Genomic DNA, 21018 nt, shown 5'->3' with positions numbered 1-21018 from the left:
TGCCCAGCATCTCTGAAAAAGCCTTTTTGTTGGATAACTATCTGAATGTTCTTTCAGATTTATCTGATGATTAGAAATAAAACGTTTTCTTCTAATATGTAGTAGCAATATTTCCTGCCTTATTAGTGCACTTATAGTTACATAGTTACCAGTTTTTTTTTTTTCATGAGACCACTGAACGCGAGAGAGAACATAATTTCAAACAGGTGTGTCTGTAAAATAACAAAAAGGGAACAACGTTGAACACACACAAAAAAAGAAATTGCTGGAGGACCGTCACACACAAGCACAAACAGACATCATCATCATCATCATCATCACCACCACCACCCAGCCACCAATAAGCGCACCTCCAGCACAAGCACTCCCGAGTGCCAGAAGATCGCATAACGCTGCGGATGAAGCATGGCAGGCGACAGCGAAACAAAGCCGGATGACCGAGCTGAAAACGACAATAATAATAATAACCGGCAGCCTTTCCTTATCGGGGTGGCGGGGGGAACTGCTAGCGGCAAGGTTGGCATTTCCAGCGTCGTATTTAAAGAAAAGGATGTGTTTTCGTTTGGAAAATGAGACGGGCGCGTTTATTCGAGTTTGGATGATATTTTAAGACGTTTTAAGGTTGATTCGCCCTTTACGGCAAATGATCAATCGTATCAGTGTGGTGTCTGTGTTTGCTTTAGCCTCAATCCCTAGTCAGTGTGCTGTGCCTGGGGTCTGCAATGCAAACCCCGATTACACATTTTTTAAAAGGGCAAGCATGCTTTTTGTTTAAAGGGTGTATAGGGTCCTGGCCTCAATCTTCCATCCTTGACAACTAGGACTGACGCAGGGCTACTTTATATTCCAATTACCAAGTTTATCATCAGTGGCTGAACTTGAATAAGTAAAATGAAAAAATTCTTGTCCAATCAACCAAGGGAACTGTTCACAGCTGCGCTTTGTCACTATCTGTCAGCATTACAGACAAGCTTATTAAGGCTCAAATAAATGGATGGAAATGATTTGCAAGTGAGTAGACGAAATAATAAACCTGCGGTTTTTGAATATCAGTGGGGGGGGGGGGCAATCGTCATGCTGAAAATGTTCAGTGTTTAAATATGCCACAGTAGACCAGGCCGATAAGAGCTTTCAGTATGGCCTAGAACAGGTATAGCTTAAATAATGGCCTCTCTTTTTTTATGATCGTCATTAATTTTAGCCTATTTCATGAGCGCATTCGTGTCAGTTTATTAAAGTGCATCTTTTCAGAAGTGTTGGGCAATATTTGCATGACTGCAATGTCGTATGGTCTTAAATCATCCAAAAGTCCGTCACTAAATGTTCATCCTTTGTGATAGTCATCCGTAGCAATTAAAATGGGGTTAGGATAGGAGGCTATACAGAGGCTAGGCTATATAAAATAAAAAAATAAAAAAAACCTAAAGCACAGGATGTTATACAGGCGTACATATGAAAGGTAGACTTCTCTCCAGTGTGGGCAACACAAAGAATATGAAGGGTGGACAAGAAGTTTTTCTTTGTACGTCAATACAAATATAAACATTGATTCAATTATGCAATACGTACACGTCCTTTCTTTCTCCAGAATTGTTCACAAATTGAAAAAAAAGAAGGATAAATCGTGTTTCTGGCAAAGATGACATGTTGACATCTAGTCTCGGTTGTTCAAGCTAAATTGACGAAGGGGATTTAGGTTACTCTAAAGTCCCAAATTTTATGTCTTGGGTAGCATATAAATTGATTAGTAGCAGTTAAGAAGACTACTTCACATCTATGGAAAGTTTGTTTTTCAAGTTTTTTTAAGTTGCTCTGCACACAGTTGTTTGTGGGTTAGACTTCCTGCTCACATGCCCTTGGTCCCAACAGTATGCCACCTGTTCCCGCAACACAGTTGACTGAATGATAATGTCAATGATGATGTAGTGGTGTTTGTTTGTGTTTATTGTCAGCCATGTCATGATACAGTTTTAGCCTTTATCTGGTGATCAATGTAACAGGCACTCTGTCCAGAAAGAACTCCCTTTATCAGAGCTGAATGAGAGCTCTGTGAATTTTGAATGGCTGTTACTGGGCAAAGGACCAGTCAGCTGGGGTTATGAATGGGAATCGGACGATCTATAGTTGCACTCTGAAATTCTGAAGCAATGACAATGCTGACAGTGGAAATGAACAATGTGTCACATCAAAAAAAAAATTTTTTTTTTTGATTCGCCAATCCAATTTGGCATCCTACAAGCCTAAAAGGCGAAATATATTTCCAAAGACTAGAAAGTTGCTTAAAGACTGTAGTGGCCAACTTCCAAAGGTTAGAAGGGACAGTGCTTATTGATTTTCATGTTTCTCTTTCTTGGCTAGTCATCAGTGTGCAGTAAGATCATGGAGCTGCTGGGGCAGAACAAGATTGATCACCACCATCGACAAGTGGCCATCCTTAGCCAGGACAGTTTCTACAAGGTCCTCACCCCAGAACAGAAGGCCAAGGTGCTGAAAGGACAGTTCAACTTTGATCATCCAGGTAAATTCATTTCTTTTATTTTCCTTGTGTGTGATCTTATCCCCAAACAGGCTGCTTTCCCTACAAGTATGATCCAGAGATAGGGTAGTTAAAGACAAACTATGGCATTAAAACTCCACTAATCAGAAATTTTGTGAATCCAAATTATGTGCGTGGTTTGCATAGCCAGTGTCTGATTTGATTATTCTAATGGGGTTCTATGGGCACCAAAGGGCTGGCACCAACCGCTCATGGTAGATGAATTCTTTTGAGGGCCTTGTGCCCTCTTTTCTTCTGTACACAATAGATGCTTTTGATAACGACCTCATTGTTGCAACTTTATGGGACATTATGGATGGAAAAACGGTCCAGATTCCCGTCTATGACTTTGTCACCCATTCCAGGTGAGTCACTCTTGCAAGTCCATGCAGACACTAATTTATTTTCAGTATTTTACAAAATTTAGGTCAGGTGAATTGGCCGTACTAAATTGTCCCTAAGTGTGTGTGTGTGTGTGTGTGTGTGTGGGCCCTGTGATGGCCTGGCGGCCTGTCCAGGGTGTCTCCCCGCCTGTCACCCAATGACTGCTGAGATAGGCTCCAGCATCCCCACGACCCTGAGCAGGATAAGCGGTTTGGATAATGGATGGATGGATAATAGAAAAAAAGTAGAACGAGAGAAATGCAACTTTTACCTGTATTTAACCCTCTTTTCATGCTGTTGCACTAGATTTAATGTTTGATCTCTTCATATGGCAGGAAAGAAGAGAGTTTGACAGTGTACCCCGCTGATGTGGTGCTGTTTGAGGGTATCCTGATGTTTTATTCTCAGGAGATTAGAGACCTCTTTCAGATGAAACTGTTTGTGGACACAGATGCAGATACACGGCTCTCACGTAGAGGTGAGACACACAAGCATGTCTGGAACCAAAAAGAGCCAACTGTAAAGAGTGAGAGACAAGTGCAGCAGGTGTGGAGAGATGGTAATTTAATGCTGACCATACCTTTATCTTAAAATCTCCAGTACTTCGTGACATAAGCGAACGAGGACGGGACTTGGAGAGTGTTCTTACACAGTACATTACTTTTGTCAAACCTGCCTTTGAGGAGTTCTGTCTGCCAGTAAGTACTTTGTGATTGTGTACCACCACCATCCCCACTCATTTTGCTGTGATTTTAGACATGGACTGATTACTGAAGTTTCATTAAGTCTTTATCCATGCTTTCTAGACAAAGAAATATGCTGATGTGATCATACCTAGAGGAGCCAACAACCTTGGTGAGTTTTTGTGCATTTGTCTGTAGGCTGTTGAGCATGAAAATAGTCACCCATATGGTAGATTCTTAAAGAAAATGCCTTATATATTGTGCTAAATCAAGTCAGTCTTTCTTCTCACATTTTATTGGCCAAATTGTCTTTAAGATGTTATTTTCAATTTATTGTTACAATAAAGGACACAGTTGTGTTTATTCTCCAAAATTTAGCTTTAGATTTAGCTTTTTAAATCAAATGTTATAAATACTTTTGAGTGATGCCTTCTCTAAACGCATACCGACTTTTTTTCTCAATACAGTTGCCATAAACCTTATAGTTCAGCACATCCAGGACATTCTTAATGGTGGTTTGACAAAGCGTGTGAATGGCTGCATTGATGTTTACGGAACAAGCCCGAAGCAGCAGAACACAGAGCCCAGTAGCCGACCTCACTAACTAAAATGTTGCCCTCATCAGGGGAAAGGGAAGTTTATTTCTGTGTACTTAATAACGTCGCATCATGGCTAATGAGACGGAACTAGAAAGACATGAAAGGTACTCCACTGATATTTGTTTGGGAATATATTTGGAGGGAGAAAAGGAAACTATTCCTTCTGGGGATCTATGGGCTGAAGATGTGGTTTTCAATTGAGTTTGTTTATTGTATGTGATTGAAAGTAAAGGGATTTGGAGATGGTCAGTTGTTGATTTTTTTGCCTGCTAAAATGCAACTTTTGATCATGCTTGTATTGCTACAGCACAAATGGAGAAATTAAAGACCCAAAACTGTAGCCAGCAATCACTTGATATCCTTAGCCTTTAATAGTGCAAAAATGCAGTGCAGCAAAGTGCTGTTTAATTGCAGGATCTTATGCAGGGCTCGCTGCTTGTCCTCGCTAACTTTATCAATGCAAGCTTTTCAAGCTCTGGCAAAAGCATACTTTGACTAATCCAAAAGATCTATTTTCTATATTGCTCTAAGCATTTTTTTTTTACCTTGTGGAAATTTTAATTTGAACCATATCACACTAACAACCAATTTTCACCTCAAGTCATTTGACTTACAATGACAAATCAACCAAAGATTTTTTTTCCCTTTGTGGCCATATTGTAATGTAACATTTTTTTGTTTTCATTCTACATTCCTGTACTGTAAGCAACTAAGCTGATGACACATTCATCCTTGTGATATAAAGGGTAATCTGTTATACTGTTATGGAATTACTATTGAGTGTTAACCATTTTGATTCCTTTAACCTTTTAATGGGGGTATTCTATCCCCCAGTGAGTTTTTGTATATTAGATACAGGTAAATGAGGTCTTCATTTAAAGTGCATATTGTCATATTTGTCATTGAATGCATTCCACAATGGGAGTCTGTTATATGATAATTAAAGTAAAAAATGTTTTTGCTGTTTGCATTCTGTATGCATTCTTGTGATGGAGTTCTCAGGTAATAAATCTATTTTTGTTCCTCTCAAACATGACCCATGTGCTACTTGTCACACAATTTCAAACTAAATAAAACTCTGAGGTATAATGAACTCTGATAATAAACATTGAACTGGGCATAGACTCACACTTCTTATCGTTGTTTATTCTCATCTCAAAGCATTTTTCTTGTTATACAGCAAAAATCAAAAGTTGCTTTAAAGTTAAATGTTGGGTACCAGCACATGTGGAAGTAAATAGGGATAAAATTGCCTATTTGACTTAATATGGCAGCATGATAATGATTTTTTTTCCGTTAAAAATGCACGTTATAATTCTCTACACATATGAAAGTAAACACACAATTATCAGTTATACTTATGACACTGTTAAGAGTCACAATATTAAGCCTATTGTTGGACCACTTAAGTTAAATATGAAAGTACAGCTCTTTTGGTTGCTTACTTTAGGCTATACCCCGGTATTAAAAAATGCTTTATCAAATTCTGCATGAGACAAAACCCACATTGAAACTAAATGTTTGTACAAGGTGTGTTATTTAAAAGAAAAAAAAACAGTATAATTTGACTTAAAAAAAACCCAATACTGAAGCCCCCACCACAAAATAAAACTAATTCAATCAGCTTGGCATGTGGATTTCCTTGACAGATGTCAGAAACAGGCTATCAGAGACAAAACAGCAGGCTCTGAATCTGCCTTACCTACTCCAGTCTGTTGTTTTTTGCCATTCCTGGAGAAATGGAAAAGGCGACATTATTTGTATTCTCTAATGACTTATCCAGTTCATGTCCTCCATGTAAGACCTCAATTTACACCGGAGCTCAATGTTGTATAAAGGAATTTTTACCAAACAGGCAACGATACAGCTCAGTCCTTGCCTCATCATTCATTGAACTGTGATCGACAGGAGCCATAAAATTCACAAGCTTACTGTGAATCTGAAACCTGACTTTACGTCCCTTGCTGGCCTTGGTATCCACCTTCTTCTTGATTTTGCTGCGCAACTTCTGGATGGCCAGCCATTGCTTTCCCATAGCTACCTGGTCGTTGGGGTCTGTTGTACTCGTCTTTCTTTCTATGAGCTCTCTAAGGAGCTGATGATAGAAATCATCATCATCAAAGATATCCTCATCCAGGTCTTTGAGATGTGCGTTGGCTTTCAGCAGATGTTCTGCCTCTTCTCCCTCAGTGGGGATAGTCTCAGAGGTTGAAGCAGAGCCCTCTTTTTTCCCTAGGACTCTGTATTCTGACCGCTGGTGCTGGGTGCGTCGCAACAGTCTCTCCATGTCCATCAGGACATGCTCTACCTGGGTTGTTATGTTTCTATCAAATGCCCCAAACCCTTTGCTGCCCTTGCCCATGGTCAGTCTGGTTCTGTCATGCCACTTTTGCAGTGTGGTGTTGCAGTAGGGCTGGAACATAGCAAAGCGTTTAGCCATGAAATCTGGGTATTCTCCCATCTCCAATTTACGTTTGGGAGGACCAGCCTCCCCTACATTTCTTCTTTCCTGCATTTCCTCTTTCTTATCTCCACTTATCACCACATCCACATTTTGGGATTCTGCTCCCAACATCTCACCCAGGCAGATTGGCCTTGTATCTGGGCTCTGGTATAACAGCTGATCTTGAAGCTCCAAAAGGGACCTTTGGAGAGCCTTTAAGGCTTTGTGGCTGTTTTTCAATGCCCCCATAATTTCATATTCACCCCTCTTCTTGAATTCTGGAAAAGTCTGTGGTTGTGGAAATTGATTGACTGTGACAAGAGCTTTCTGGATTTTAATTCGTCCCTCAAGCAGTTGGTCCCACAAAGCGAGTTGATCCTTTACAGCTTTCCCTCTCCCCACCTCCTCATCTATTTTCTCTTGAGAGAATGTCCTAACAGTTCCCTCGTCTTCATCATCATCCTCCATCTCATCCTCCTCTGAGCTATCATCATCTCCCTCTTCGCTCTCTTCACTACTCTCGTCACTCTCTCCCAGATTGTCCATTCCCTCTGTCAGTTTATGCAAGTCCATCTCCTGGGGAAAGGTAATGTCAGTGGCCCTCATTTTACTCAAAGTTTTAATCGCTGATTCTCCAAGAATACTCTGTTTTTCTTCCATCTCTTCTCCTTCCTCTTCGTTTTCATAACCAATGTCGTCGTCGTCGTCTCCAGATTCAAAATCATCCTCTCCTACAGAGCTGCCTTCGCTTTCTTTTATATCGTTCCCGTCATCATCATCATCATCTACAGATCCCTCGATATCCATTAGAAGTTGTTTACGAGAGACTGCCTTCCCTAAATACCGACCGTCCGTATCCGAGAGCAGGGAAATGTTGTGTTGACGCAGAATACTAAGGGCAATTCCATCTTCGACGTCGTCTTCATTAAACTCATCGATGGTCTTTGCCTTAGTCTCTTCATCGGGATCGTCCTCTGGATCCGTGAATTTGGGCAGAGGGTTCAACAGATCCTCGAGTTGCTGTGACACCGATCCGGCCATCTTCGGTCGCGATACGCACGTGTACCCCTTGGTTCTATGCGCGAACTTTGATGACATCATAACCATGAGACCACTTCGACACCGTGCGCAGGCGTACAACGACGATAACGAGGAGATTGGAGGGTACTTTTGTTAGCCAACGCTAATTTCGCTCCTCGAACCTTCACTAATCTGAGGGCTGAAAATGTCAACGAGTGACTTCTATCTGAGGTATTACGTTGGGCACAAGGGAAAGTTTGGACACGAGTTCCTGGAATTTGAGTTCAGACCCGATGGTGAGTTAGGCGGCAAATTCACTTCATTAGCTTTCCTACTTGCGAGCTAACACGGCTAGTTGCCGGCAGTGGCGTTGTAATATCCACAAGGCCGCATTGCAATGGAATTGTTGAAGTTGTTAAGCACAGTTGTTTAAACTATGTGATGTAGCATTATGAGTAACTTGACTGGGTCCTGTAAAATACCATTATCCAGGTGGAAATTACAATGATGCATCAACAGGAACTTACTGTGCCATGTGGACTATGTACAGTGTGAGGCTACAACTAGCTACTATCGTTAGTAATTTTCCCGTATACATATCTTTTTCTTTTTCAAATCAATGTATATACTTCTAAAAATTCGCAGGTAAACTGAGGTATGCAAACAACAGCAACTACAAGAACGATGTCATGATCAGAAAAGAGGTATTTCTTATATTTAAACCCTATTCCTGATTTGCAACAGAGCAGAACTTTTGGATGTTTCTCGTCATTTTTGGTTGTAATGTTAGTTACGGAGGCCACCGTCACCACAGTGGGACCTATTTACATCAGACAGTGTCAGCAGGTCCTACGCAACCCTGTAAATTCGAGCTGGATGTAAATTTAGCCCAGTTCGTGTCTGTGATGCACTAATTGCGTTTTCTGATACATTGTCCCATTGTCTGCACGTTTTCGCCAACTCAGGCTTATGTGCACAAGAGCGTGATGGAAGAGCTAAAGAGGATCATTGATGACAGTGAAATTACTAAGGAAGACGATGCCCTTTGGCCACCCCCAGATAGAGTTGGCAGACAGGTTTGGCATCCACCACTTTACAGAATCACCCATTTATGTACTTGAACGCCTTGTTGAGTGTAACCCTTTTTGTAAGTTGAATGTGTGGCAGTGACTTTCAGTAGGCAGTTAACACCTTACCAAGACAATGATGAGGACACTGGTTCTGTGTGTAGAATACAAAAAAAAAAACACAAAAACGGGGGAAGCTTACCAGATAAAACTTTTGACATCGAAGACACACTGCTGTAAACAGGATCTCAAAAGAACAAGAATGTCACAAGTTTTCATAAGTCAAAGTGCTGCTGTCTGATTTGTCACAACGGTATAAAAATCTTTAAAAGAAGCTTCAGCATACCAGTACTTTAATAGACAACTCACCAATTCCATTATGCGAGAGCAGTGTGCAGAAGTTATTTGTATTGGCTTGGTTTGTTTTACCCATATTCCTCATACTGACATCATTAGACAGCTCTTCAGCAAATCAGATTTGTTAAATTGGCTTTTGCAGATCAAATTGTCTATTTATTATGTAAATCTAACAAATCAGTTGCCCAGGGATAATCCTTTTTCTTCTCAAATTGCACAGGAGTTGGAAATTGTCATTGGAGACGAACACATTTCATTCACAACTTCCAAAATTGGCTCTTTAATCGATGTCAACCAGTCCAAGTAAGTACTATATTCAGAGGTGATATGATGAGCCTTTTGTACTATCTCAAAAGGTGCACTGAGATGGGTATGACTTTTTTTTTTTTACCGTTTTTGTTTATTTCAGGGATCCTGAAGGTCTTCGTGTATTCTACTACCTGGTTCAAGATCTGAAATGCCTGGTGTTCAGTCTCATTGGCCTACACTTCAAAATCAAGCCTATTTAAAATGTGGATTTTACTCTTGTTTGAATGCTTTGGTTAATGTTTATCCTGTTTGTATCTACAGCATTTGTGTACATTTGCTTTTGATGATTTTTTTTTGTAATTTTAAATAAATGATGAAAAACTGAATTTATTGGTCAGTTTTTAAGCAAAACAAGATTTTAAAATACTCTTGATAATTATAGTATTTCCACTGAAAATAGACATTCTTTTGTATGAAAATCCTTATCAGAAACATGTTTTCTACATAAACATTTGCATAAACAAAGTGCCTAAATCTGACTTTATTTCAAAACATGCTCACATTATCACAACAAATAAGGCTGGCAATTATGTTAAGTTCTGGTGGGACAACTTAACGTGAGATGTTAAATTGGCTACTGATACATGCTCTTTTAATTAAAATAATTCCTTCAAGAAGGCACAGAAACAGTTAACCCATCTGTAATGGAAGTAGTTATAAGGTATTTAAGAGTTATGCAGAACACTGAATTTTTTCCTGAAAAAGACTTAAGAGCTACAAGGTAAGTGAGAGCGTTCATCTGATTGTCATCAATAGCAAATATCCCCATTAAATAATTAGACCATCACATGACCACAATAACTATAGTACTGGTCAAGCTCAGAATGCAAAGGGCTCTGGTGTGAAATTTTAAGATTAACTTATTTACATTTGTGTTGCAATGACCGTATGTTATCTCAAAGTATGAGCCCATTTTTAATATCACAGTAGTGTGATAGACTTTGATATTTTAAATTAAATTGGCTGTTTGACTTTAGTGGCATAAATCAACTTCAATTATTTCTCGGTATGACAGTTTTAATAAACTGGCAAGATCAGCTGTTACATACCTGCATGAATATCCTGACCCTCAAATTTCCACATACAGTGTTGCCCACATGAGAAAATACCCTTAAACCCTATTGTAACCTTCTAATCTTTTATCTCATCACTACTCTTGATTTCCTTTCAAGACTACTAAACATTCTCTTGAAAGGTTTGCCTAGTGACATAAATATTGGTCATTAAGCCTGAGGTTGAGAGTAAGTGATTTCACATTCACTGCATGATTAAAATAGCTTTTTTCCTTAGTGATCAGGAAGATACCACTTAGCTAATAGGCTTTCCTTCCAGGATGGTGAAGATGTCCTCTAAAGACTTGTGGACACACTGCAGAAATTCATGGACATTGCGATCTGGGTAGCTAGACACATTGCAGCCTATCCAGTCATCATGGACACCATACCCCACACCAAAGCCATCTGGCACAACAGGGGCAAAGCCACCAAGGCTGACAGCTGGACTGGTGAGGGTGCTGGTGGAAAGGATGTTGTGGTTGATAGCCATATATGCTGGGTCCTTGTAGAAGTCATGTAAAGACTGGCCATTAGAGTTGGCCAAGTAACGCAACGCAAACAGATGCCGGTCAAAACCTTGGCCTGGTGACAGAAAAAAAAAGCCGTTAACTCCCAGTGATGTCATGAATTGGGAAGCAAAAAGTAGCAAGAGTCATAAAGCAAATCACTTTTGTAACAACTGAATACATGTTCTTGACTTGCATATGAAAATACCACCAATGTGGTAGGGAAAAAGCTACAGGAAAGCAGACGCCATATTTACATGTTCCATTATCAATGTCATTGGGCCAGTTGCTGAATATTTCAGAGTGTGAAAAGCTATTCAAACAAAATGCATATCAATGTAAAAATGTAGATACACTTACCCATGGCTGCTTCCTTGGTGAGTTGCCCATGATATTTAGAGCACTCGGCTAACATGGCCAGCATTTGCTCAACGCTGTTTTGCCCTGGCTGACATACAAAGGCATGTACGCATCGTTTTGTGTGTATGGTGGCAGGACGGATGGTCTCTGTGCGTCCGTGCTTGAATGCTGCAGTGCTACAGGACTCATATGTCGCCACTGTTTTTCCATATTGCCTCAGGAAGCCCATTTGAAAAGCCAGTTGGGCTATGGCATCTGGACTCAACTTCTTCTTCTTCAGCTGTTCTTTCCCACCCTTTTTAAACTCCATTGCATCAATGGTAAGTTTTGACACGGCTGCATTAAAGTTCTCCTTGGCTTTCACAATGCCATTCTCCAGCTCAGTGTCAAGGTTGAAGTGGAGTTTGCGTACGACATAGGCTGAGTCTATAGAAGAAGGAGTAGAGCTAGGGTTTATCAGAGGCTGTTCTGTGGTGTCTTTGAAAATCTCATTCTGAAAGCGGAGCACAGCCACACCGTCACCCCAAGAGTGTTCAAAATTAATGGCTGCCTGTCCATCTTTTGTCAGAATGATGCTGAAGGACTTATCATACCAACGATTACAGCCGTCTCCATGCAGCATGTTGTGGGAGATGTGAATATGGTCCCGCATACTCTCATCATCCAGACAGAGACAGAAGATCGCACTGTCAACAATCCGTAGAACTTCCCTATTACCAGCATCCAGCAATTTGTTTCTCAGGCTGGCCCACACATCTCTGTTCTCACTGGTCAGGACCCCAAGAGGAAATGCAGGTGCTGGGGATGGGTCAGACAAAATGTACTTCAAATGAGAATAGATTTCTGCAGGTGTCAACAAATTCCTGTCTCTGTCTAATATGTCAAACACATACATGTTGCCCTTCCTCATCACCAGGAGGTGCCGTCCTTTCTCGTCAGTGTAGAGCTCATCTCGCCCATGTTTGGGGATGCGAGTGGAATTGAAAAGGCGAAAGTACTGAGACATATCTAGGGGGTATGCATTTACCATGTAGGCGCCATACCAAGATAGGGCAGAAGGGACCCAGCGGATAAGTTTCTTGAAATTGACTGTGTCACTCTTGGCTGGGTTAAGGTGGAAAACTTCAGGCTCAAGTAATCCAGCTCGTAGCGTCTTCATGAAGCGCACTGCAGAGCACACCATATTGGTCCCTCGCACGAGTTGGTCGTTGTACTCTGTGTTTGGGTCAGGCTTGAAGGACATGAAGGGGTTGAAATTCAGCACCACAGACTCACGTGCAGACAGGTACATATCAAACCAGGGGGCTGAAAGAGAATACATGAATAGACCAAATACATTTATAATCACGTGTACGGCAGATGCTTGTTTTACTTGACATTGTAAGACACCACATTCTTTAATGCTCTTTCATTACATTTTTCATTACTTTGTAAAACACGTTGTTATAGTGGTTAGAAAAAAATACAATAAAAATAATCATTATTCACCTGAAATGTAGCTGGTATGTTTATTTTTCTTGTCCTGAGCTACCAGTTCTTCATGCAGCTGTTTCCCGTCACCGCTCTGGAAATCTTGTGCCTGCTTCTCTGTTGCGCTGATAAAAAGTGGCATGATGCATTTGAAGTGAACCATGACACCATAACCCCCCCACCCCCAAGTAATCAAAAGAACATCAATTTCCTTGTGCTCACCTAAATTGGTCATCGTTCAAAAGAGGCCTCTGAGCAGCTAAATACCTCCTGATTGTATCTTCCAGCTTGGGTATAGGCAGCCTTTGGAACAGATGTGTAATTAATGCAATGGCAATTGCCTTACAACAAATCCCCTACAAACATTCCGAGTCGCGTTTAGACCGCCCCATGGTGGCCATCCCATGCCTCGGCTCATATCAACGACGCACTTTCACCTACATTCCCCTTTTAGCCTCAATCGGTCATTCTATGCACAAAAACAGTACGGCCATACATCGACTATTTCAGAGGAAATGTACTGTCACTTAACACAAACTCCTGTAGATCCGATCAGTATGTACCACTGCCCAGTAACGTCAGACTCGGCAACAGTTCGTTCCAGCCCCTTACCTCGGCAAACTCTTCTGGTAATGCATTGAGGGCACCAGACTTTGGTGCAGGTATTCGGCCGACGACCCATTTTTGCCGCTGAACCTTCGTCTGTCGACGGACAGTGACGCTGCTCTCGAGTTAATCAGACCTCCGGATTTTCTGAGAGTGGCACTGAGTTGCGTCGAGAGCAGGTTTGCCATTATACTTATTACAGACCAACCAACCCTTAGACCGTCTAGTGCGGCGCTGCTGACGTTTAGCGAACTTGAAGGCTGCGACGAAAACTGCAAAACAAAACCTAAAAAGGGTAATTCGCGTTATTTGCTGTCACCGTGGACCCGACAGCTCGGCGAATGAGACGCCTAACTAATGTCAGCTAGGACGCACCCGGCTAATTACCTACGATAACGCCTCTGGTAACAAGTCATCCAGTCAACGCCAGCCGTTCGTTAAAACAATGGGACAACGACACCCTTACGACAAATAGCACTTACGATAGCAGACAAACTGTAGAGAACAAAACAATATTATTATTACTATATATATATATTATTTTTTTTAGTGCCACCAGTAACAGGAAGTTTTACTACCGAGGGAAGTCACGTGACGTGTCACTGTCGCGTAAAATGAGAGACGCGAAATGTTTCTAGCCGTTATTTTATATTGAGGTTATTTCAGCTTCTCGGCTGTTTTAATTTTTTCCTTTTTTCTATATTTCCTTTGTATGCACCTGGTCCTCTTGTTCTAATATGGAAATTTTATTGCCATGTAGTTTGTATATTTGAAATAAAAAAAAAAGTTCTAGCAGCGGATTGACTCCTCCCCATATCCGCCCCTCCTCCTCCAACACCTCCCACCTCCAACCCTCACCTTAACCGAATGTCCTGTCATCAGTTGCGTGACAGCTAGAGTAACTAATTTAATTAAGAAGATTTGAGGTTTTTTTGGGGGGGGGGGTGTGTTAAATAATAGACATCCTGATCAACACTCCATACCAGCTGGTGGCGGTAATGCATCATTTCGTTGTTTGCCAACCGCCAATAACCACCAAGAAGAAGAAGAAGGAGGAGGAGGAGGAGGAGGAGGAGGAGGAGGAGGAGGAGAAGAAGGAAGAAGTTTTTTTTAAAGATTTTTTTTAATCAAGACTTCAACTATACAAACACATCAAGCAAAGCCAGTATACTCTAAAACAACAGAGTAGGCTAAGAACAGTACATCAAACATGTCAAAGACAACGAGAAACAAAACAAGGAAACAGAAATAGTAAAGTAAAAAAAGATAAAATAAAATATGACTATTAAATATCCCAGGGGTTAAATTACATTAAATTATTCAAATGCAAAGAATACGTTTTGGGCATTTCTGTTTTTCATAGAAGAAGAAGAAGTTGAATGACCGAAAAAAAGATAACAAACCAAAATAGGAGGAGGTGGAGTTGGAGGTGTACCCAGTCCGCCTTCAGACGCTACTGGGAAAAGCTGGTTTTATTTTCGAAATACCTGAGTTTATTATAACCTGGATTAAAACATTATTAGGCTACTTTTTATGAGAAACATGTTGACGATATGGGTTTACTTGCCCCCCGCCTATTCACCAATACATTCTGGAGTGTGCTTGAAGCTTGGCTGTTCCTCCAAACTCTCAAGAAATGATATCATACATGGGTAAATTTGAATTATGCTTTAGAAATTCTCAACAATATTAAATTACATGATGTTCTGCCCCCCGCCCATGGAACTCTCTCCCACAAGATATTCGCAATATTGACTCTCTTTCAACCTTCAAATCCCATCTCAAAACGCATCTTTTAAAACTGGCATAGTCAGTCTGATCCACACTTCACCGAATTTGTTGCAGATGATGATTTTATACTTATCTGTTGTATTAACCTTTCATTGTCTACCCTGCTTTGTTTTGATTGTGTGCTGTCTGATACAGTGCTGCTTGTTTTTTTAACTGTGTTCTGTAAGGTGTCCTTGAGTGCTCTGAAAGGCGCTTACAAATAAAATTTATTGTTATTATTATTATTACCAGCCAAATGTTCATTCTATAAAGCCATGCTCAAAAATTGTTCCCAGTTTCAATATTTTCAAGGGCGAATTAAATCTTTGTATTGAGGCTTTTGCTGAAGAAGAAAAACTTACGTAGATTAAGACATTCTTGCAAAGAAGGACCCAACATATTATCCCGTAACAGCTGTTTGTCTTTAATTATTTCATTTATTGTATGTTTGTTATTCAACTCTAATCTTTAATTTCTTTTCAAGACCACAGTATGTTCTCACTCCCATGAAAGTTCATGTTAGGTGTTCTTATTCATAGATTGGTTATCAGATTTACGTTTTTTGGTGTTAATTTATAACATTGCTAAATGCAGCGTCGTGCACGGACGTGCTCATGTTGCTGGTGAACAGTACTGAACGTATCCGCTTGCAACTAATGAACATGACGTGAGCGTCGTTAAGTTCCCGCTAGAGTTAACGCCGCTGACGCACTGTCAGTTCTGGACACAACGTCTATTCAGAGGGAGACGCTAAGTGACCTATTCAGTCTCCACTGACTGCACTTATCCCCGCCCTTACAAACAATACTCTAACGCACCCAGCATTCCGGCATGGCGCAGCTGCCGGTGTTGCGGAAGCCAGCTCATATGTATAGTTGAAGGAGTCTTATGAACAAATCACGACAGATTCCAAATTTTTATGCAAATTTTGCCCGCCGGTCTGGAAAAAAATAAGTCCCGAGCGAGCGTCAGCCGTATCGGCAACGTATTGGAAACTACACCGCGAGTTGAAGCGTCCAACCACCGCTTGCAGTGAATGACAGTGAACTAGTTTTTGTTCGGGGGCGGCGAACTTAGTTTAGTTCAAAAGTGTGAACTATGAACGTGAACCAGTTCTTTCTAATCTGTGTAAACTGAACTTTGAACCAGCTCTCGTGAAGCGCGATCTCGAACAACACCGGCAATATACCTTTGTATTGTACATTTAGTTAAATAAATAAAACGTTGTTCATCTGCGAGTTTTTGTATGATTTGACATCCAACTTAATCGTGTGTTACCGCCACCTCCTGGGCTGGAGTGTGTGAGACACTAAGGGACTATTAGAAGTCAAGTCAAGTTGCATTTTATATAGCGCTTTCCTGTCTTCCTAAGAACACTAAAAGTGTTGCACCCCTTCTCACCGACTCCCTCTGTAATGGACTGTAGATTAATTTGTTGAACATCATTTTCCTTTTAACCACTGAAGACGAGCTCACTGCAATAATTCATGTTCCGCTGTCTTCATCGTCCTGACATCCCCTAAGATCCGTGAACGAACTGTAGCTGACATTGTATTTCATGTTTCGGGGTAATAGTTGTGTTTGAGGGTTACTTTGCTTGTTGTTTTTCCTTTGAAACACGAGTGGGCTCGCATAGGTGATATTTGTATAAAGCCAATTGCATGATCTTATTTTACATATGGCGACCAGTTTGTCATAAGAAATGGCCAAAATCTGAGCAACACGAATCATACCAAGTCTCCTGGCATTGCAATGCAATGCAGATAGAGTTAAAGACAGAAAACTTATTTGGGCACAATCAATATTCATACTTTGTATTTTGATGAATATTTTTATTTAAGTTAAGCTGTTGCCGTGTAGGCAAACAAATAGGCTAGAGGAATACCACTGAATTTGATCTTAAGCATATATAAAACGGTAGTTTGTTGAATGCATATGTAGCTTGAATCAAGTGTTGCTATAAATTTTACTTAAAATTGTGCTATAGCTCGCAATACATATGGCAGTAGTATGTTAAAGGCTACAAGTCTTCTTATTGTTATATTCCATTTTCACCAGTATGTTTTTCATTCAGGTCAGAGACAATCTTCCACTGGCCATCCAATATTAACTTAGCAAAAATCAAAGTTCTACCACCAGCATTGACTTTCCATTACGTGTATGACTATACGGGTGTGTGTTCTCTTGGAAACCAGGCGTTCAGTTTCCTCCGTGGTAAACTCTTTCCCAAATGGACCTCGAGTTGCAGAGGGCTGGTCCGTCTCACTGTACTCTAACAGGCCGTCTGGCCAGCAGAGAGCGCCACCTTCTTAATAAGTGCAATTTATGGCCCCCTTCTCCCTTGCTCATCAATCTGCTTGGTGTATGTTCCTATTATGACACACCTTTGACCATAGGAGGGGGAAAAAAAGGACTCCCACACCAGTAGTTCAACATTGGCTGGATCCCCGTTACCCCCCCCTCCGCCCCCCAAGTCGATGACGGTTCACTGCCTCCTTAGACTGATGAGATTTTCTGATGTTTGCCTTCAGTCACCAGGAGTTGCTGGATGGAGTCACGGGGGATGGTGACAGGACTGTCTCAGTGTCGTTCAGATTGACAGTTTAACTCATTCAGATCGTTGGCCAGGCGCAAATATTTGTGGAGTGGGGGGCTTTCAGTTTGTAGTTGGTGATCTTTCTGAGGCCCTTCCAGATGGAAGCCGAGGTAGTTGTTTTCTGACAACTGCTGTTGAAGTCTCCCGGAGTACAGTTGTTTAGCATTTCTCACCGCCTTGCCAAGCCTGTTTTTAGACTCTTTTAACCGGACGTTGTCCCCACTCCTAAACGCTTCCCTCTTTTCCAACCTAAGCTGTCTGAGTTTCAGAATCAGAATCGTGTTTATTAGCCATGTAGGTTTGCACTTAACATAAAATAACAACACAACAATCTTCAGATATACTATACACATAGATTACCTACATACAAGCAAAATAAGAGGCAATAAAGTGCAATGGTGCAGAGAATATAACAGAGTTGCTGAAATAAATGTTAGCAGGTTACTTACGTGCCTGAGGTAGATGGACATGACAGAGCATATCAGTATATGTACAATGTACAGCACAGTTTATACAAAATGGTTGGATTTATTTGCGATGTTAAGCTTTCATTTAAATGACAGCCCACGGATAGAAAATTTATATCTGGTTGTTTTGGAGTACAGTGCTCTGTAGTGCCTACCGGAGGGGAGGAGTTGGAACAGGTTGTGACCAGGGTGTGATGGGTCTGCAATGATGTTACCTGCCCGTTTCCCGAGTCTGGAGGTGTATATGTCCTGAATGGAGGGCAGATTGGCATCAATGATTTCCTCTGAAGACTTAACTGTCCATTGTAGTCTGTTCCTGTCCTGTTTGGTGGCTGATCCAAACCACACACAGTGATGGATGTGCATAAAACAGACTGGATTATTGCAGTGCAAAACTGAATCAGCAGCTCCTGAGGCAGGTTGAATTTCCTGAGCTGGCAGAGAAAGTACATCCTCTGATGGGCCTTTTTAATGGTTGTGTCTATGTTAGATGCCCACCTTCGGTCTCAGGAGATTGTACAACCCAGAAATCTGTAGGTTTTCACCGTAGACACTGTGCTGTTGAGTATGATGGGGGGGGGGCAGTGTTGGGGGACTCCTCCTGAAGTCCACAGTCATCTCCAGTTTTGTAGCGTGTTCAGCTCCAGGTTGTTATGGCCACACCAGAGGGTCAGCTGTTCAACCTCCTGTCTATATGCAGACGCGTCACCATCCCAGGTAAGGCCAATAATGGTTTAAAAGACAGGTCTCCCGAGGTGCAGTCATTTGTGTAGAGTGAGAAGTGTAGAGGGGAGAGCACACATCCCTGGGGTGTGCCAGTGCTGATTGTCTGGGTGCTGGGTGTGATTTTCCCTAGCCTCACATGCTGCTTCCTGACTGTCGGAAAGGTTTTAATCCACTGGCAGATGGGGGCTGGTACAGTGAACCAGGTGAGTTTGGAGTGGAGGATGTCCGGGACGATGGTGTTGAACACTGACCTGAAGTCCACAAACAGGACCCTTGCGTGTGTCCCTGGGGAGTTGAGGTGTTGGAAGATGTAGTGCAATCCCATGTTGACTGCATGATTCACTGACCTTTTTGCTTAGTAGGCAAACCACAGGGGGTCAAGCAGGGGGCCTGTGATTTCCCTCAGTTGGGCCAACACCAGTGTCTCGAAGGATTTAATGACCACAGACATTAGGGCAACGAGCTTGTAGTCATTTAATCTTGTGATACGGGATTTCTTGGGGACCGGGGTGATAGTGGAGCTCTTGAAACAGGAGGTAACTTCACACAGCTCCAGTGATCTGTTGAAGATCAGTGTGAAGATGGGGGCCAGCTGGTCAGCACAGACTTTCAGACAGGACTGTGACACACCATCCAGGCCCGGCGTTTCCCTGGTCTTCTGTCTCTGCACATCCTCAACACAGCCTGAGTGTTGGGGGGTTGGTGGGGAGGGGAGAGTGGCTGATAGGAGGATGCAATTGGTTGTGTGTTGTGGCCGGAGAGGGTGAGGGATGTAAAAGTTTGCTCTTCAAATTTGCAGTAAAACCCATTTATATCGTCAGCCAGCTGATGGTTCCCTGCAGTGTGTGTGTGTGTGTGTGTGTGTGTGTGTGGGGGGGGGGGTGGCCTCCTGCAGTTGGTAATGTCTTTCAGATCTCTCCAGACTGATGCTGGGTCGTTGGCAGAAAACTTGTTTTTCAACTTTTCAGAGTAGCACCTTTTTGCCACTCTGATCTCTTTTGTGAGTGTACTTCTGTATTTGTTGTACCGCAGCTTAGCTGTAAACCAGCGTTTTTTTGTTGTTGTTGTAACTAATCCTGGTGTCCCGAACACACAGTCGCACATTTTTACAGACCCACAAATGTACATAAAACTTACAGAGTGCATTTTGTTGCCCATCATGGCAGCTGCGTCAGTTCTCTTTTGAGACGTTGTGCAGACAGGTGAGTCACTTACAACTGTGATGTGGGGTTTTTTTCCCCCCATTTGTTTCCATTATCCAATCACTATTCCCATTCACGAGTCCAGATGTGAAAATCGTGGGTTTAATTCCCTGTACACCTGGCAACAATTTTAAGCTATGAACTTGTTGTTGAACTTGTGGTGTGTTAAAGTAAGATTGCGCAGAGACAGAATAAACAGACATTACTCTGCCAACATGGAGGGATTTCAGACATGGAAAAAAGGGACCGACTGTGGGAAGCCAAGGCCCGACCTCAATCAGAAAACATTTGCACCAAAAACGTGTCAAATGTGGTCTTTAAAACAAAAATTACAAAAAACAAAATAAAATAAAATAAAAAACGTCGACACGTTGTTATGTGGGTCTAATTTTGGCATAAACTGAATAGCCATAGTCCAAATGACGTCATATTTTATGCTGATTGCATTTTACTAAAATCCTTTTCATCGGTGACATGAGCAAAACAAAAACAAAAACAAAAACATGCACACTGGGATCAGTATCCCTTTGGTTTCAATGGCAGGATTTATGGTTTTTGTTTTTTGCAAATGAACATCACTTTCACTGATAACTGCACACAAATAATGAGAAATAGTATGCAGGAGGCATAATAATAATCTTATTCCATAGCATACAAGCAACAATACAATAAAATAAAACAATACAATTAAAAAAAAACCCAAAACAAAACATTTAGGCCTACATGACACCCCTATACTCCACGAGCACGCGCGCGCACACACGTGAGGCGTCCACACACGCACCGTACAACAGTCAGTTCATAACAGGCTGTCTCGCCAGTGCTTTTGAAGTCTGGATGTGAACCGATAGCAGCTTTTCGT

At 41.5% G+C, this 21018-nt stretch overlaps 4 protein-coding genes across 4 annotated transcripts; 2 read left to right on the top strand and 2 right to left on the bottom strand.

The window, feature by feature from the left end:
• The first annotated feature begins 405 nt into the window (after nt 1-405).
• On the top strand, nt 406-4207 carry uck2a (uridine-cytidine kinase 2a). The gene is made up of 7 exons (XM_056277424.1): nt 406-516; nt 2359-2518; nt 2805-2901; nt 3256-3398; nt 3521-3618; nt 3727-3775; nt 4071-4207. Exons 1-7 carry the CDS (start codon nt 406-408, stop codon nt 4205-4207), a joined length of 795 nt encoding a protein of 264 aa, XP_056133399.1.
• Nucleotides 4208-5334: 1127 nt separating this feature from the next.
• aatf (apoptosis antagonizing transcription factor) lies at nt 5335-7692 on the bottom strand. The gene has a single exon (XM_056277412.1). The coding sequence runs from the start codon at nt 7684-7686 to the stop codon at nt 6025-6027; it is 1662 nt and encodes a 553-aa protein (XP_056133387.1). The 5' UTR covers nt 7687-7692; the 3' UTR covers nt 5335-6024.
• Nucleotides 7693-7778: 86 nt separating this feature from the next.
• On the top strand, nt 7779-9738 carry magoh (mago homolog, exon junction complex subunit). The gene is made up of 5 exons (XM_056277430.1): nt 7779-7961; nt 8311-8369; nt 8631-8741; nt 9310-9392; nt 9499-9738. The coding sequence occupies exons 1-5, from the start codon at nt 7871-7873 to the stop codon at nt 9596-9598; spliced, it is 444 nt and encodes a 147-aa protein (XP_056133405.1). The 5' UTR covers nt 7779-7870; the 3' UTR covers nt 9599-9738.
• A 904-nt stretch (nt 9739-10642) lies between these two features.
• On the bottom strand, nt 10643-13951 carry cpt2 (carnitine palmitoyltransferase 2). Its single transcript, XM_056277407.1, has 5 exons — nt 13402-13951; nt 13012-13092; nt 12808-12914; nt 11320-12624; nt 10643-11035 (listed from the first exon to the last, which is right to left on the bottom strand). The coding sequence occupies exons 1-5, from the start codon at nt 13581-13583 to the stop codon at nt 10707-10709; spliced, it is 2004 nt and encodes a 667-aa protein (XP_056133382.1). The 5' UTR covers nt 13584-13951; the 3' UTR covers nt 10643-10706.
• Between the last annotated feature and the right edge of the window lie 7067 nt (nt 13952-21018).

The sequence above is a fragment of the Lampris incognitus genome, chromosome 3 (genome assembly GCF_029633865.1).
Source record: "Lampris incognitus isolate fLamInc1 chromosome 3, fLamInc1.hap2, whole genome shotgun sequence".
Classification (NCBI taxonomy): Eukaryota; Metazoa; Chordata; class Actinopteri; order Lampriformes; family Lampridae; genus Lampris; species Lampris incognitus.
Note: the sequence above shows the minus strand (reverse complement) of the source record. Positions and strands in the feature narration are given on the sequence as shown.